At 37.1% G+C, this 17516-nt stretch overlaps 1 protein-coding gene across 9 annotated transcripts in view; it reads left to right on the top strand.

Moving 5' to 3' along the window:
- The window catches only part of TMLHE (trimethyllysine hydroxylase, epsilon), a 121020-nt gene that overhangs the window by 51986 nt on the left and 51518 nt on the right, over nt 1–17516 (top strand). For all 9 annotated transcript variants that reach the window (XR_010125340.1, XR_010125341.1, XM_054472012.2 and 6 more), the window contains exon 2: nt 16438–16619. Coding sequence is in view for 7 of the 9 variants with exons in the window: in XM_054472012.2 (XP_054327987.1) it covers nt 16439–16619 (181 nt within the window). In the remaining 2 variants the exon portion in view is untranslated. The remainder of the gene's footprint in view (nt 1–16437; nt 16620–17516) is intronic.

The following is a 17516-nucleotide window of genomic DNA, read 5'->3' as shown; positions in this document are numbered from 1 at the left end:
GCATACTGTCATGTGCATTCACAAAGAAATGGTCTGAAATTGGAACTTATATGTAAAAGGGAAGCAGAGCATAGAAGTTTGGCAAATTTGCAGCCTGAATATGTGATAGAAAGGAAAAAACCAAAAACCCCATTTTCTGGGGAGAAATTCAAGCCTGCTGCAGAAATTTCCATAAGTAAAGAGAAGCCAAATGTTAATAGTCAAAACAATGAAGAAAATGTCTCCAGGGCATGTCAGAGACCTTTGTGGCAGCCCCTCCCATCACAGGCCCAGAGGCCTAGGAGAGAAAAAGAGGTTTCATGGGCCAGGCCCAGGGCCTCCCTGCTCTGTGCAGCCTTGGGAAATGGTGCCCGGCATCCCAGCCACTCCACCTCCTACTGTGGCTTAAAGGGGCCATGGTACATTGCTTCAGAGGATGCAAGCCCCAAGCCCTGGTAATTGCCATGTGGTGTTGGGCCTGTGGGTGCACAGAAGGCAAGAATTGAGGTTTGGGAACCTCTGCCTAGATTTCAGAGCATGTATGGAAACACCTGGATGTCCAGGCAGAAGTCTGTTGCAGGGGCAGAACCGTCATGGAGAACCTCTACTAGGGCAATGCAGAGGGGAAATATGGGGTTAGAGGCCCCACACAGAGTCCACACTGGGGCACTGCCTAGTGGAGCCATGAGAAGAGGGCCACCATCCTCCAGACCCCAGAATGGTAGATCCACCAATAGCTTGCACTGTGCACCTGGAAAAGCCACAGGCACTCAATGCCAGCTCGTGAACGCAGCCTCAGTGGCTGTACCCTGCTGAGCCACAGGGGCAGAACTGCTCAAGGCTGTGGGAGCCCAACCCTTGCATCAGCATGCCCTGGATATGAGAAATGGAGTCAAAGGAGATTATTTTGGAGCTTTAAGATTTAATGGCTGCCCTGTTGGGTTTTGAACGTGTGTGGGGCCTGTAGCCCCTTTGTTTTCACCAATTTCTCCCATTTGGAATGGGAGCATTTACCCAATGCTTGTACCCTCGTTGTATCTCGGAAGTGACTAACTTGTTTTTGATTTTATGGGATCATAGCAGAAGGAACTTGCCTTGTGTCCAATAAGACTTTGGACTTGGACTTTTTAGTTAGTGCTGAAATGAGTTAAGACTTTGGGGGCTGTTGGGAAGGCATGATTGGGTTTGAAATGTGAAAAGGACATGAGATTTGTGAGGGGCCAGGGGTGGGATAATATGGTTTGGCTCTGTGTCCCCACCCAAGTCTCATGTCTAATTGTAATCCCCAGTGTTGGGGCCTGGTGGGAAGTGATTGAATCAAGGGGAAATCAGTGGATTTCCCCCTTGCTGTTCTCATTATTGTGAGTGAGTTCTCATGAGATCTGATGGTTTAAAAGTGTGGCAATTTCTCCCACTCCTGCCATCATGTAAGATGTGCCTTGCTTTCCCTTCACCTTCTGCTATGATTGTAAGATTCCTGAGGTCTCTCCAACCATGTAGAACTGTGAGTCAATTAAATGTCTTTTCTTTATAAATTACCCAGTTTCAGGTAGTCCTTTATAGCAGTGTGAAAATGGACTAATACATTCCTCTTTATCTCACACCCCATATTAAATTCATCAGCAAATCCTGTTGTTTTTGCCTTCAAAAAAACAGACTCTGACCCTTTTTCACCACCTTCACTGCTACCGCCTTAGTCTAAGTCACTATCATTTCTTGCCTGGATTACTTCAATAAATCCAGTACTGTAATAGACTACTAACAGGTATCCCTCCTTTCCTTGGCCCGTTTACAGTTTATTCTCAATACAGCAGCCAGAACAGTTCATTTAAAATGTGTCATCATGTTACCTATTAGTGTTAAAACCCTACAATGGTTCATCATTTCTATCAGAGTAAAAACGAAAGTTTTTTATATTAGCTTATAAGGCCCTACATGATCTGACCTGACCTATTTATTCCTACCTTTCTCACTTCATCTCCTATTATTTTACTTCTTGCTTAGTGAGCTCCCGCTACAATGTTTTTTCTTTCTTTCTTTCTTTTTTTTTTTTTTTTTTTGCTGCTTTTTTTTTTCTTTTGGCCACAACAGATAGAATCACAACTTAGAGCCTTTGCACTGGCTATCCCCTCTGCCTAGCCTACTTTACCCCAGATATCCTTATGACTAACTCCTCCTTTGATCAAATGTCATCTTTCTTAATGAGGCCTACCCTGACCACCATGTTTCAAAGTCCAACTTCCAGCACACTGCTTTATCCTGCTATTTTTTATAGCTTACTATATATAACTTATTATGTTTATACTTAATTATCTACCTTCTCCCACTAGAAGATAAACTTGAAAGCAAGACTTTTTGTCTTCTTTGTTCACTGGTATATCCCTAGTGCCTAAAACAATGTCTAGCACAAAGTAGACACCCAACAAATATTTGTTCAAATGATTAACTAATTAATTAGTTAATAAGAGTGTCAGCGAAGGTTTCTCAATGAATTGATATTTAATCTGAGACCTAAGGAATGAGCAGGAAAAACGAAGGGGAGAGCATGGTAAGTAGAGAAGGCATATATGTGATGATCCTGACATGGGTGGGGCAAGATAGATTATGTAACACCCTGAGTGCAATTGTAAAGAGATTGCTCAAACCTTTGCCTCTCCTCAAGGAGCTCATAGCAATTCAGGTAAGAAAAATAATTAAAGAAATGATTGTCATACATGTTTTAAGTGCACTAATAAGGTTTAATTTAAGTGCACAGAGACCTGTGAAAACACTGAGTAGGCAGTTGCTAACTCTTCCTAAGGGAGCTGGGAATATTTTACGAAGAAGGTGACATTTGAGCTAAGTCTCAGGCAGGAGAGTGGCATGATGAAAGTGTTTTAAGAAGATTAATCTGGCAATAGTATGGGCAATGGATTGGAATATGGATGGACTGAAGGCAAGGAAACCATCTAGTCTATGGCAATAGGCCAGGTATGAGGTGATGAAGGAATCTATAGGAATGGAAAGAGAAGGACAAATCTGAAAGACATTTGGAAGGAAAAATTGACAGGAGCTAAATGCACTCTTGGCTTTAAGCCTTTCAGGAGGTAATGCTTCTTCCTTAGTAATAACCATGAAAAGATTCAGATTGACCTATTATGTAATTGTCTACTCCGACTAGAATTTCTAGCTATGGCTGTTCTCCAAAAGTTTCTGTTATTATGATTGATACTTGTTGGACCTTAATTTACATTACGATGGCTTTAGACTCTAAAGGTTGGGAAGCTCTCAAAAACATAATTTTGGCTATGAAACAGCAAATTATTCTATTAAAGGAGAAAAGAGGAAAACCATGGAGCCACATAGGAAGTTTTACAATGAGTTCATACTTTCTTTTTTTTAAAAGATAATGTATAAGAAATAGGAAAAAGGGCACAAACACAAGGATAAATATAACTGGTGACACATGCCTAAAGGGTTAGTATTTGGAAGGATAAGGTCCAAAATTACCTCAGGCTTGTAGAAATGCATATTTGTAAAGACAACAAGAACAATATTTTAACTATACTCTCAGAAAGAAAAAGTACATGTGTCCTGGAATGGGTAAATTGTAACTCAGTTGATATTACTAAACTACTGTCAGTAATCGAAGGCATTAAGGAAAATAGGAAAGGTGCTTTAATATTGGATTTATATAAATATATTACTGAGTCTAACAAAGAAAAAGGGGGAGTCTTCAGTCTTCTAATCAGTGAGCTAAATGTCTCTTAAGTTAGCTTCTAAAACAAATTTTCAAATAAGTGAGTACTTAAAAAATTACAGTTATCAACAAAGCCATTCAACACAAACCTGGTTCTTATTTCTGACAAGGCTATTAGAGGTAGTTTATAGAAATATGGCAGACATAATTACATATCTTAAATGAATGAATGAAATTTCAGCAAGACTAATAAGTCATTTATGATAACCTTCTGGACAAGATAATATGGGTTATAAAAGTAATATAATTATGTATTAATTAATTAAATCACCATATTCAAAGAGTGCTGATTAACATATCATAGGCAAAGGATGAATTTTTTGATGATCTGCTGTATACCCTACCTTTGGATTGAGCCAGTCAATATTATTTACTTAAGCAAGATATCTTAAGCAGACATTAAGATTAAGCAGACATTTTAGATTTAAAGAGGCTATGATGCTGGAAGAATAATAATTCAATTCAATTTTCACAAACATTTATGGAGTTCTGCTAAGTACCAGGAACCATGCTAGATGTTAGGGTATCAAAATGAATGAGACAGATAGGCCTTCCTATTGAGAAACATCCAGCATTATTAGGGGGAAAGACATATAAACATATCATTTCAACATAATGTATTAAGAAGAAAGACATAAAGAGTATTATGAGAGAACAAAAGAAAGCTACCGGTTTATTCTGGGAGTTTAGAGAAGACTTCTTAGATGAGATAATACCTAGACTGATTCTTAAAAGATGAATAAAAGGCAGAGTAGGAAGGGAAGGGCTTCCAGTTTGAACAAAGAGCATGAACATGAGTTTCTTCAAATATGAAAGAACATGGTAAATCTGGGGGTAAGCAATAAAGTACAAGGAGGTAAGTAGCAGGAAGTTAGGCTGAGAGGTAGCTCAGAACCAGGTAGTAGAAGGCATTACATTAAGGACATTGGATTTTACATTGAAAAGCCTAGGGAGACATTCAAATGGAGTGACACACTGACATATTTTAGTTAACTCTTCCCACCATGTGCAAAAAGTTTGAAGGGAGGGCAAGAGTGGATAGGTCAATTAGAAGGCTGTTGCAGTTTTTAAGTGAGAAATAATGATGGGCCTGGACAGGCATGTTGGCAAGTAGAGATACACTATGGTGGGTGAAGTTTGAGAATCATTTAGGGGATAAAAGTTATCATGACTTGATAATTGACTAGGGGGGGAAACTTTTTTTAATGAGGTATTGAGTTTGAAGCACTGATTTCTGAGTTATGCAACTGGTTGAATGAGACTAGAATTTACTGTGAGGAGGAACTCTGTGAGAGGAGACAGTTTAGGTGTAGGGGGATCAGGATGTCACTAAAAGGTGCTTCATGAGGATAGGAATATTTTTGGTTGCTGATATATTTTCAGCACCTTTAACAGTGTCTGGCACCTAATATGTGTAAAGATCTGATATATTTGCAATAGGAGTCCTAGAAAAAAAGGAGAGAGAATGGTACAGAAGCAATATTTGAAGACATGATGATGAGGAATTTTTGAAAAGTAATATAGCATTGCATTATTTTTCTATAGCTGCATATCAAATTACCACAAACTTAGTGGTTTAAAACAACATCCATTTAGTAGCTAACAGTTCTATAGGTCAGAAGTCCAGGTGTGGCATGACTGAGTTCTTTGGTCACAGTATTAAAGGCTGAAATCACAATGTTGGCCAGGCTACATTCCTTTCTGGAGGCTATGGCTAACAATCCACATGTAGCCTCATTCATGTTGGCTGAATTCAGTTCCTTGTAGCCATAGGACTGAAGTCCCTGTTTCATTGCTGCATGTCAGCTGTAACTCACTCTCATCTTCTAGAGACTGCCTGCCTTACTTGCCACATAGTTATCTCCATCTTCAAAGCCAATGAAAAATCTTCCTGGCATCAATTCCCTTTCTTGCTTCAAGTCTCTTTCACTAAGAAGAGACCAATTCAAGATGGATTAAAGACTTAAATGTTAGACCTAAAACCATAAAAACGCTAGAAGAAAACCTAGGCAATACCATTCAGGACATAGGCATGGGCAAGGACTTCATGACTAAAACACCAAAAGCAATGGCAACAAAGCCAAAATTGACAAATGGGATCTAATTAAACTAAAGAGCATCTGCACAGCAAAAGAAACTACCATCAGAGTGAACAGGCAACCTACAGAATGGGAGAAAATTTTTGCAATCTACCCATCTGACAAAGGGCTAATATCCAGAATCTACAAAGAACTCAAACAAACTTAGAAGAAAAAAACAACTCCATCAAAAAGCGGGCAAAGGATATAACAGACACTTCTCAAAAGACATCTATGCAGCCAACAGACACATGAAAAAGTGCTCATCATCACTGGTCATCAGAGAAATGCAAATCAAAACCACAATGAGATACCATCCCACGCCAGTTAGAATGGCAATCATTAAAAAGTCAGGAAACAACAGATGCTGGAGAGGATGTGGAGAAATAGGAACACTTTTACGCTGTTGGTGTGACTGTAAATGGGTTCAACCATTGTGAAAGACAGTGTGGCGATTCCTCAAAGATCTAGAACTAGAATTACCATTTGACCCAGTGATTCCATTACTAGGTATATACCCAAAGGATTATAAATCATGCTGCTATAAAGACACATGCACATGTATGTTTATTGCAGCACAGTTCATAATAGCAAAGACTTGGAACCAATTCAAATGTCCATCAATGATAGACTGGATTAAGAAAATTTGGCACATATACACCATGGAATACTATGCAGCCATAAAAAAGGATGAGTTCATGTCCTTTGCAGGATATGGATGAAGCTGGAAACCATCATTCTCAGCAAACTATCAAAAGGACAGAAAACCAACACCGCATGTTCTCACTCATAGGTGGGAATTGAACAATGAGATCACTTGGACACAGGGTGGGGAACATCACACACTGAGGCCTGTCAGGGGGTGGGGAGCTGGGGAAGGGATGGCATTAGGAGAAATACCTAATGTAAATGATGAGTTGATGGATGCAGCAAACCAACATGGCACATGTATACCTATGTATCAAACCTGCACATTGTGCACATGTACCCTAGAACTTAAAGTATAATTTAAAAAAGAAAAAAAGAAGAAGAGACCAGTCTCTTTCAAAGGATTGATGCATTAGGTCATCCCAACCAAGGGCCATTCCCCTTTCTTAAAGTCAGCTGTCCCATATACATAACCTAATAATGCAAGTGAAACCTTATCATATTCATAATCCCTCTCACACTCCAGGGGAAAAGATTTTACAACAGCAAGGGTAACTGGAGGTCATCTTAGAAATCTGCCTGTCACAAGCATCAGTTCGTGGATTCAAAAAGTACCATAACCCAAAGCAGAATAAATAAATAAAAAACCCTCATCTAGGTGTATTTTAGTAAGAACTGCCAAAAAAATAAAGAAAAAAAAAGTCTTAAAAGCATTTGGAGAGAAAAAAAAAAGTATTACCTTTCAAGGAATAGCAATTAGATTGGCTTTGACTTTTCAACAAAAACAACATGACGACGATAGAATTACATTTTCAAAATGCTGACAAAGTTAACTGTCAACTTAAAATTTTATCTGGTAAATTCTATATCCAGCCTTTTAAAATGGAAGTAAAATAGATGTTTTTAGATGGTCCATAACTTAGGGAACCTGTCACCAAAAACCAAAGGAAATATTAAGGATCTTCAGGCAGAATTAAACTGATCCTAAATGAAATCTTGGAAATATATAATGAATGAAGTGCAGGGGGGAGGTTAAATATGTGGGTAGATCTGAATGTTCATTGATCATATTTTAAAAAATAGTAATGTCTTGGCAAAGCAAGATAGTGCATGCCTGTAGTCCCAGCTACTCAAGAGGCTGAGGTGAGGATCTTGAGCCCAGGAGTTTGAGGCTGCAGTTTGCCATGATCATGCCACTGCACTCCAGCCTGGATGACAGAGCGAGGCTCTGAATCTATAAATGAATGAATGCATGAATGAATGAATGAATAAAAATAGTAATGTCATGTGGCGTGCGTTTGTATGCAATTAAAATACACAATAATAGCACTTGAGGGAGGAAGATAAATGGAGTTAACGTAAACCCTCTAATTTGTGCTACACTTTAATATGTCATATATATGTTATTATTCATAGAATAATCACTAAAAACAGTAAAAGAATGTATAACAATTAAACAAGGAGTAAATTGAATAATACAAATTACCATATTAGTACAAAACAAAGCAAGGAGAGAAAAGATAACAGAATAGGCAAGACAAACAAAGTAAATAGTGATATAGTAGAGTTAAATATATCAGTAATTATAGTAAATGTAAATGGACTGAATACCTCAGTTAAATGACAAAGATTATTAGAATGGTTAAAAAATACAAAATCTACGTCTTGTTTATAAGAGACATATATAAAATGTAAAGATATTGGAAGGTTGAAAGTAAAAGGATGGAAGAAGTATAGAATGCAGATACTACCCAAAAGAAAGCTGATATAGCTATATTAATACCAGACAAAGGTGACTTTAAGGTAGAAATATTTACTAAATATACAGCTATTTTATAATGATAACAGGGGCAATCCACCAAGAAGATACAATTATTCTGATTTGTATGCACTTAACACTCAAAATAGGCAAAGCAAAAATTTTCTGATGCCAAATAAATTCACAATCATAATCAGAGATCTTAAAATATATCCCTCAGTAACTGATAGAATATCAGACAAAAAAAGAGAAAACCATAACTATATAGAAGAGTTGGACAGTAATATTAACAAACTTGACCTAATTGACATATATAGACAACCACATGCAACAATTGCAGAATACATGTTCTTTTCTGCACATAGAAAAATACGTGATGTGTTGAACCATAAAGCAAATCTCAAAAACTTTAAACAATTATAGTATTTTTTGGCCACACTGACATTAAGTTAGAAAACAAGAAATAAATTAGAAAATCTCCCTAAAATTAGTAGTATACTTTAAAATAACCTGTGGGTGAAATTTTTAAAAATTGCAATAGAAAATAGAAAATATTTTGAGCTGACTGAGAAATGGAAATATAGCATCTCAAAATTCAAAGGGATACTGTTAAACCATTACTGTAAGGGAAATTTGTGGCCTTAAAATGCATATTCCACAAAAGAGGAAAGGCTAAAAAATCAGTGACATATGGATCCATCTCAGGGAATTGGAAAAACAATAGAAAATTAATCCTAAAGAATGTAGAAGGAAGCAAAGATAAGAACAGAATTTCTTGTAAGAAAGGCATATTTGACAGACAGCATTATTGAAACAGAAAGTTTCTTTTATGAAAAGACTAATAAAATTGATAATACCACTAGAAATATGGATAAAGAAACAAAAGGAGAGAAAGCATAAATAACCAATATTAGGAATGAGACAGGAGCTACCATTATATATCGTAAAACACAACAGTTACAATTGGATATTGTAAATAATTTTAAGTCAGTGTACTAAAAATTTAAATAAAATACATAGATTCCTAGGAAACATAACTTACCAAAAAGAACACAAGAAGATAAATTTCTGCACTGACCTATAACTATTAAGTAACTCAAACCCATCTCACAAAGTAAAGCCAAGACTCAGATGCCTTCACTGAGTAATTCTATCAAAATTTAAGAAAGAAATAATATCAATCTCACATGACATTTTCCAGAGAACAGAAGAAAATAGATGTCTTTACAACTCTTTTTAGAAAGTTAGAATAATCCTGTAACTAAAGTATTATAAGGAAAATATGAGAAAGGAAAATTTGGGGCTAATTTTACACATCAATATAGATGCAAAATGTCAAACAAACTATTAGAAAATTGTAAACAGTGATGTATTAAAAGGATAATATACCCTATTGTAGTTTGGTTTATGCCAGCGTTGCAAAGTTGGTTTACATTTTGAAAGTGAATCACGGTAACTCACCACAGAAACAAAGGAGAAAAATCATACAGTCAAATCAATAAATGCAAAAAAACCCCTAAAATTCAACATCCATTTATGAGAGAAAAAAATCTTTTAGCAAACTAGGAATAAAAAGTAACTTCTGATAAAGGTTATTTACAAAACCATCTACAACATGCCATCCACAATATCCAACATTCCAAAAAATACTACATATATAACAAAATGGGTAAATAGTCATAATAAGCAGGGAGGACAATAGTCAATAAAGGCAGACTCACGGATAACCCAGATATTGGTGTTTTCTGACCAGGACATTAAAACTGTTATTGTAAATATGTTAGAGAACTTACAGGAGCAGATAAGTGGAATGAATGAACAGATGGAAAACTTCAGAGGATAAACAGAATTTCTAAATAAGGACCAAGTGGAAATACTAGAACTGAAAAGTGAAGTGGAGGTAACATTTCCTAACTTATTTTGTGATCATTAAAAAGTCAGGAAACAACAGATGCTGGAGAGGATGTGGAGAAATAGGAACACTTTTACACTGTTGGTGGGAGTGTAAATTAATTCAACCATTGTGGAAGACAGTGTGGCAATTCCTCAAGGATCTAGAACTAGAATTAGGATTTGACCCAGCAATCCCATTACTGGGTATATACCCAAAGGATTTGGGGTGGGGGGAGTGGGAAGGGATAGCATTAGGACGAATACCTAATGTTAAATGACAGGTTAATGGGTGCAGCACACCAACATGGCACATGTATACATATGTAACAAACCTGCACGTTGTGCACATGTACCCTAAAACTTTAAGTATAATTAAAAAAAAAAAGAAAATACATGAGCTGCTGGAAACTTGTATGCAGTTACATTAGAATATGCAGGCAAGCTGATATAGTGCATGTTGGAACAGTCCAGAATGAGACAATATTAAAAATATTTATTTTAGGACCCGAGGTAGGTGTTGAAATGGATATGAAGGGCATGCAGCCTCACCCAACTGTCTGTGCATTGCCATGCCATTTAAAGGGCCAAGCACCTTTTGAGAGTTGATGCGCTTTATTTACTAAAAGTAAAAATATCTTTGGTCCCATTTTTCTTTTCTTTTGGGGGTAAAAAATAATTTGTTAGTTGTCAAGATAGCCAGGCTGAAGAAAAAATGGCTTTTCCCCTCGTTTTTAACCTGTTTTGATGACATAGTAACCAAATAACCAAGTGGTTCATATACACTCAAGATATTGAATCACAGTCTCTAGGGGCAGGGCCAGATCATCAGAACTTTTCTAAAGTTCCCCACATCAATCTACTGTGCCATCAGGATTGAGAAACCACTTGTCTGAAGTCTCACCAGTTTGAACTGACATTAGTAAGGAGAAAACTTAGTCCAAAAGAGAAGGCTAGCAAAAGGAAACATGTAAATCAGCTATGAAATGTGAATGTGTTGCTTCAGGAATTGCTTCATTGAATTAAGGGCATAAAAAGAACTTTGAGAGTTCAATTATTTCATTCATGTGCATCCAGATAGAAACATACTCCAGGAATTGATACTCTGTTTTTAACAGCTTTCAGTGCTACTTATCCAAGTATCTTTTTGTAATCCATTCCCAAATATTGCAATGGATGGAAAAGCAAGCAAGCAAGTAGACCAATAGTACAAAACATTATAGAAATAACTTATTTTTACACATAATAAAAATGGAAGTAAAATTAGTTACTTTAGGATTAGTTTAATTAGGACAAGTTAAATTAGGATTGAGACTATGCATCATGGGTAAATTTTCATATATGCATATTACAATAAAACTGATTTTGCAAGACCAAAAAAAAATCATTCTACGATAAAGACACATGCACACGTATGTTGACTGCAGCACTGTTCACAATAGCAAAGACTTGGAAACAACCCAAATGCTCATCAATGTGAGACTGGATAAAGAAAATGTGGCACATATACACCATGGAATACTATGCAGCCATAAAAAGGATGAGTTCATGTCCTTTGCAGGGACATGGATGAAGCTGGAAACCATCATTCTCAGCAAACTAACACAGGAACAGAAAACCAAACACCACGTGTTCTCACTCATAAGTGGGAGCTGAACAATGAGAACATATGGGCACAGGGAGGGGAACATCACACACTGGGGCCTGTCGGGGAGTGGGGGCTAGGGGAGGGATAGCATTAGGAGAAATACCTAGTGTAGGTGACGGGTTTATGGGTGCAGCAAACCACCATGGCACATGTATACCTATGTAACAAACCTGCACGTTCTGCACATGTATCCCAGAACTTAAAGTACAATTTAAAAAACCCAGCATAAATCTGATAAAATACCTGATAAAGATGACACACACACATACACACACCAGACCATGTATTCCTCATGTATCTAGATGCAAAATACTGAAACAAAATTTCAGCATATTGAATCCAACAATGTATAAAAAGGATAATATATCATAATCAAATGGGGTTTATTCCAGAAATGCAAGGTTGTTTTAACATAGGAAGTCAATCAGAATAATTAACCACTTTACTAGAATAAAGCAACAAGCCATAAAATAATAGATGTAGAAAGTACATTTACTAAAATTCAAGTAATATTCCTGAAAAATACTCTCAGAAAACTAGGAATTGAAGGAAACTTCCCCAACCAGAAAAAGGCCATTAATAACAATAACAAAAAAATCCAAAAACATGGCTAACAACATACTTAATCATGAAACTAGAATGTTTTCCCCTAAGATCAGGAACAAGGCAAGGTTGTCCATGCTTACTCCTCCTAACTAGTGAGCGCAATGCAGCAAAAAAACAAACAAAAGGTATAAAGTTTGCAAAAGAAGATGTAGAACTCTATTCATATATGACATTCCTTATATAGAAAATGCTGAGAAATTTCCAAAGCTCTTACTGGAAGTAATAACTGTTTTTAATAAGATTACAGCATTCCAGGTCAGAATATAAAAGTTAGTTGCATTGTGTATACTGTTAGCAATTGCAAATTGAAATTTTAAAATGCTGCTTGTAATAGCACAGGAAATCACTTAGGAATGAATTCAATGAAAGATGTGCAAGACCTCTATACTTGCTATTGTCAGACATCTTAATTTTTGCCGATCAAATGGTTATATCATATCTCACTGTGGCTAGATTACAATTCCCTAATCATTAATGATGTTGAACATCTCTTCATGAATTGATTGACCATATTGACCATATGTGTTTTCTCTTAGAAATGTCTGTTAATACTATTTGCTCACATATTGTTTGCTTTTCCTATTGATTTGTAGGATGTCTTTTTTTTTTTTTTTTTTTTTTTTGAGACAGAATCTCACTCTGTCGCCCAGGCTGGAGTGCAGTGGCGCAATCTCAGCTCACTGCAACCTTTGCCTCCTGGGTTCAAGCGATTCTCCTGCCTCAGCCTCCTGAGTAGCTGGGATTACAGGTGTGTGCCATCACACCTGGCTAATTTTTGTATTTTTCAGTAGAGACAGGGTTTCACCATGTTAGTCAGGCTGGTCTCGTACTTCTGACCTTGTGATCCGCCCGCCTTGACCTCCCAAAGTGCTGGGATTTCAGGCGTGAGCCACCGCGCCCAGCCTGTAGGATGTCTTTAAATATTCTTGATATTAATACTTTGTCAGTTGTGTGAATTTCAGATACCTGCTGCCAGTTTGCAAATTGCTTGATTATTAATCCCTTGTCAGATGGGTGGTTGGCAAATTATTTTCTCCCATTCTCCCGGTTGTCCCTTCACTTTGTTGGTTGTATCCTTTGAAGTACAGTAGCTTTTTAACTTGATGTGATCCCATTTGTCCATTTTTGCTTATCTTGCCTGTGCTTTTGAAGTCTTACTCCAGAAATCTTTGCCCAGACCAACGTCCTGGTATGTTTCCCCAGTGTTTTCTTGTAGTAGTTTCATAGTTTGCAGTCTTAGATTTAAGTCTTTAATTCACTTAGATTGTATTTTTTGTATATGGCAAGAGATAGGGGTCTCATTCTTCTGCATATGGATATCCAGTTTTGCTTGGGCTGATTTCTAAAAATTGAAACTGGTAACATTTGAGTAGTGAGATTATGGGAAATGGGGGAGGAGAGACTTTGTTTTCTACCATTCTTTATCATTTAAATACATATGTATTTCTGTATGTATCTATAGCAGGTGTGGAGATTTTAATTATATGTGTCATTGTATATGCCAAACCTCATCAACAGTTTCCTTGAAAGAATGGGGTGGTAAATAATGAAAGAAAGAGGCTTTTACTTATTATTTTATATATTTCAGGGTTGTGTGGATTATTTCCAACACCTTCAACAATCCCCCCATCTTTTTTTTTTTTTTTTACAATCAGTTTTATTTTTTAAGTAAATATAAAACAACGAAACCTTCTTCAAAGAACACTAGTCATGTGGAGCTCCACCACTTTCCTCAGGCATGGTTAACTTCTTACTCCTTTGCACCTTTCACTGTGTTGTATGCTTAAAACTATTACAAATAGTAGTAGTTATCACCCTGTACTTGTCTTTCTTCCCTGCTAGATTGTGAACATCTTGAATGGTGGCTAGGACTGCTGATTTATTTATGTTTGTATCTTAATACTTAAGAAAGTACCTATTATAGCCGGGCGTGGTGGCTCAGGCCTGTAATCCCAGCACTTTGGGAGGCAGAGGCGGCGGATCACGAGGTCAGGAGATCGAGACCATCCTGGCTAACACGGTGAAACTCCGTCTCTACTAAAAATACAAAAAATTAGCCGGGCGTGTGGTGGGCGCCTGTAGTCCCAGCTACTCGGGAGGCTGAGGCAGGAGAATGGCGTGAACCCAGGAGGCGGAGCTTGAAGTGAGCCGAGATCACACCACTGCAATCCAGCCTGGGCGACACAGCAAGACTCCGTCTCAAAAAAAAAAAAAAAAAAAAGTACCTATTAGTAATATTTATTTTGTGAAATAATGAAGTGAGTGAATATACTTAAGAGTAGATTTTTGGGAGATTATTCGATGTAGTGGGAGAAGAGTATTTGATTAAGAATTTAATATTTGACTAGGAGTTGGAAATTTTTTTTCTTTGAAGATCCAGATAGCATATGTTGTAGACTTCATAGACTACAAAGAAGAAATTCTAGTGTGGTCTTGGTCTGGAGTCTTGGTGTCATACTCATCTTTGTTTTTCTTTATAACTCCTTAAAAAATATAAAATCCATTTTTAGTTTGTGTGGCACAGATTGCCAGCCCCTGTTTCAAACAGTATCTATAGGTAGGAGGTTGGAAACAAGAGACAGTGAAGAAATAAATGTAACCCAGATATCAGCAAAGGAGTTTCTGTGCTCTCCTCTTTGCCCTCAGCCATAAAATCTCAATAAATTTGACTTTAGCCTTCCATTCTCTATCCTGTAATTACAGACTGCTCCCTAGTGATTAGTAAATTCTATTATATCTCTAGCTATGGCTTTAATTTATGTGATTGGTTTCATCCCATATCAGCATGAAGTTCAGTCCTTTCATCAGCTTACAACTCACATACCCCCACATACGCATGCGCACACACACACAGGCACTCACCAGTCCACTCAAGATAAGCATTTTGTGGGTTTAATTACACTACTGCATATTTGAGGGTGTAACTGAGAAGGTTCACATTGAGAACCACACACCCTATCTGCAATCACATAGCTCTCTCAGTCTTCCGCCATAGGACAAATTAATTCCTTTTAAGACCTTATACAAATGGTGTTGTTTTATTAATTTTTCTAAAACTATGCTACTCAGCATCACCAATTCCAAGCAGTTTTATCAAGGCATTTTCCCAACAGATACAGTTTATTCCTAACAACAGCCATAATAACGATAGTAATAGCAGTGATACATATGTAGGGCTTAGTATGGAACATATAATTCTAAGTATTTTAGTCCTCACAGTAAAGCCATGAGATAAATACTATTATCAACCTCATTTTACAAAGGAAGAAATGGAGTCACTGAGGGTTTAAGTAACTTGCCCACGGCACACATAACCAGCGGAGAAGAAAGTTTCACATAGTCAGAATAGGGGTGATCAATAGTGTCACAAGCAGAGAGACCCAGAAGGATGAGACATGAAAAATAATCCTTTTACAATTATGGGTCAGTTGACAGGATAACGACAGGGAAACATTCTGAGAAATGCCTCATTCAGCAATTTCATGGTTGTATGAACATCCTAGAGTGTTAACAAACCCAGATGGTATAGCCTACTACACGTCTAGGCTATATGATATATATAGCCTGTTGCTCCTAGGCTACAAACCTGCATAGCATGTGACTGTACTGAATACTGTAGGCAATTGTAACATAACACTGAGCATTTGTGTATGTAAACACATCTAAACATAGAAAAGGTAATGCATTGTGCTACATTACCATGTCACTAGGTGATAGGATTTTTTCAGCTCCATTATAATCTTATGGGACCACCATCATATATGTGGTCTGTTACTGACAGAAATGTCATTATGCAGATGACTGTATGTATTTGGTAGGTTAAGATTAGTGAATTTTTTAAAGCACTGCTTCAGTTAGGTAGTAGGCCAAAAGGAAGATTGTATGATATAAAATAAGAGTGGCTAATGAGAAAATGTAAGTAATGGTTATAGATCACTTATGCTTAACTTTTCACAATTTCTCCTTTGTTTAATCCTCTGTATTGAGATCATTAAATCTATCATTTTACATAATTATATCTGTAGTGTTATTCCTATAGCCTCATAAAAGTTGTTGTATATTACTAACTTGTTATTATCCAATCTTCTAGGATGTGGTACCACAGATTGTCCCACCTACACGGCAGGCTTCAGGACTTGCTGAAGGGAGGAGTCATATATCCAGCCCTTCCACAGCCCAACTTCAAAAGCTTACTTCCTTTAGCTGTCCATTGGCACCATACAGCCTCCAAGTCTCTGACTTGTGCTTGGCAGCAACATGAAGATCATTTTGGTAAGAGATGTGTGAAGACAGATACTTTTTAAAACTTGTGGTAAGAAATATTTGCTTTGGCAGCACATATATGAAAAATTGGGATGATAAAATTGTGGTAAGAAAACACATAGTATAAAATTTACTATCTTAACCATTTTAAGTGTACAATTCACATTGTTATGCAATGATAAATACCTTTTGTGTGGTCTGAAAATACTTTTTGTGGAGTTGACAGGACCTCTAGCCATTTATTTTTAAGATTAACCTACAAGTTGGGAGAAAGACAAAAATAACAGAGGGCAATAGTGAAATCCCTTCTCAACTAGGGGAAGGCAACTCAGCCTGCTCCAGCCCCACTCCATCTCCCTGTCTTACCTAAGGGAAAAAAAAATAAAGAAAAGAAAGCCTTAATATACAAGGGAGAGGGTTTCAAAGACATAGACTAGGAATGTTACAACCACAGAAAGTATTAGTTGGCAGGAGGGAATACTTTACCTATGTGTATGAGTCTCTTCTAAGGCTGCCATAACGAACTACACAAACTAGGTGATTTAAAACAACAGTGTATTTTCTCATAGTCTTGGAGGGTTGGTAAGGCCATGCAGTCATTGGATTTAGAACACACCCTAATCCAGTGTGACCTCATTTTAACTTGATTACATCTGCAAAGACGCTTTCTAAATAAGGTCACATTCACAGGTATCAGGGATTAGGACTTCAACATATCTTTTTGGGGGTTACAGTTCAATCTACCACACCCTGGAAGAGAAACAAAAACAATTGTGAAAGTCATACTTCCAAGACACAGGCCCACTATGCACTCCAAAGACTGAGAATCTGAAGATTGTAGAAGGCCCTCATCCCCCCACACCCTACAACAAGTTAATAAGCCTCCAGGTAAAATGACAATGGATT

This window comes from Pongo pygmaeus, chromosome X (genome assembly GCF_028885625.2).
Source record: "Pongo pygmaeus isolate AG05252 chromosome X, NHGRI_mPonPyg2-v2.0_pri, whole genome shotgun sequence".
Taxonomy (NCBI): domain Eukaryota; kingdom Metazoa; phylum Chordata; class Mammalia; order Primates; family Hominidae; genus Pongo; species Pongo pygmaeus.
The sequence above is the reverse complement of the archived record's forward strand: the minus strand, read 5'-3'. Positions and strand labels throughout refer to the sequence as shown.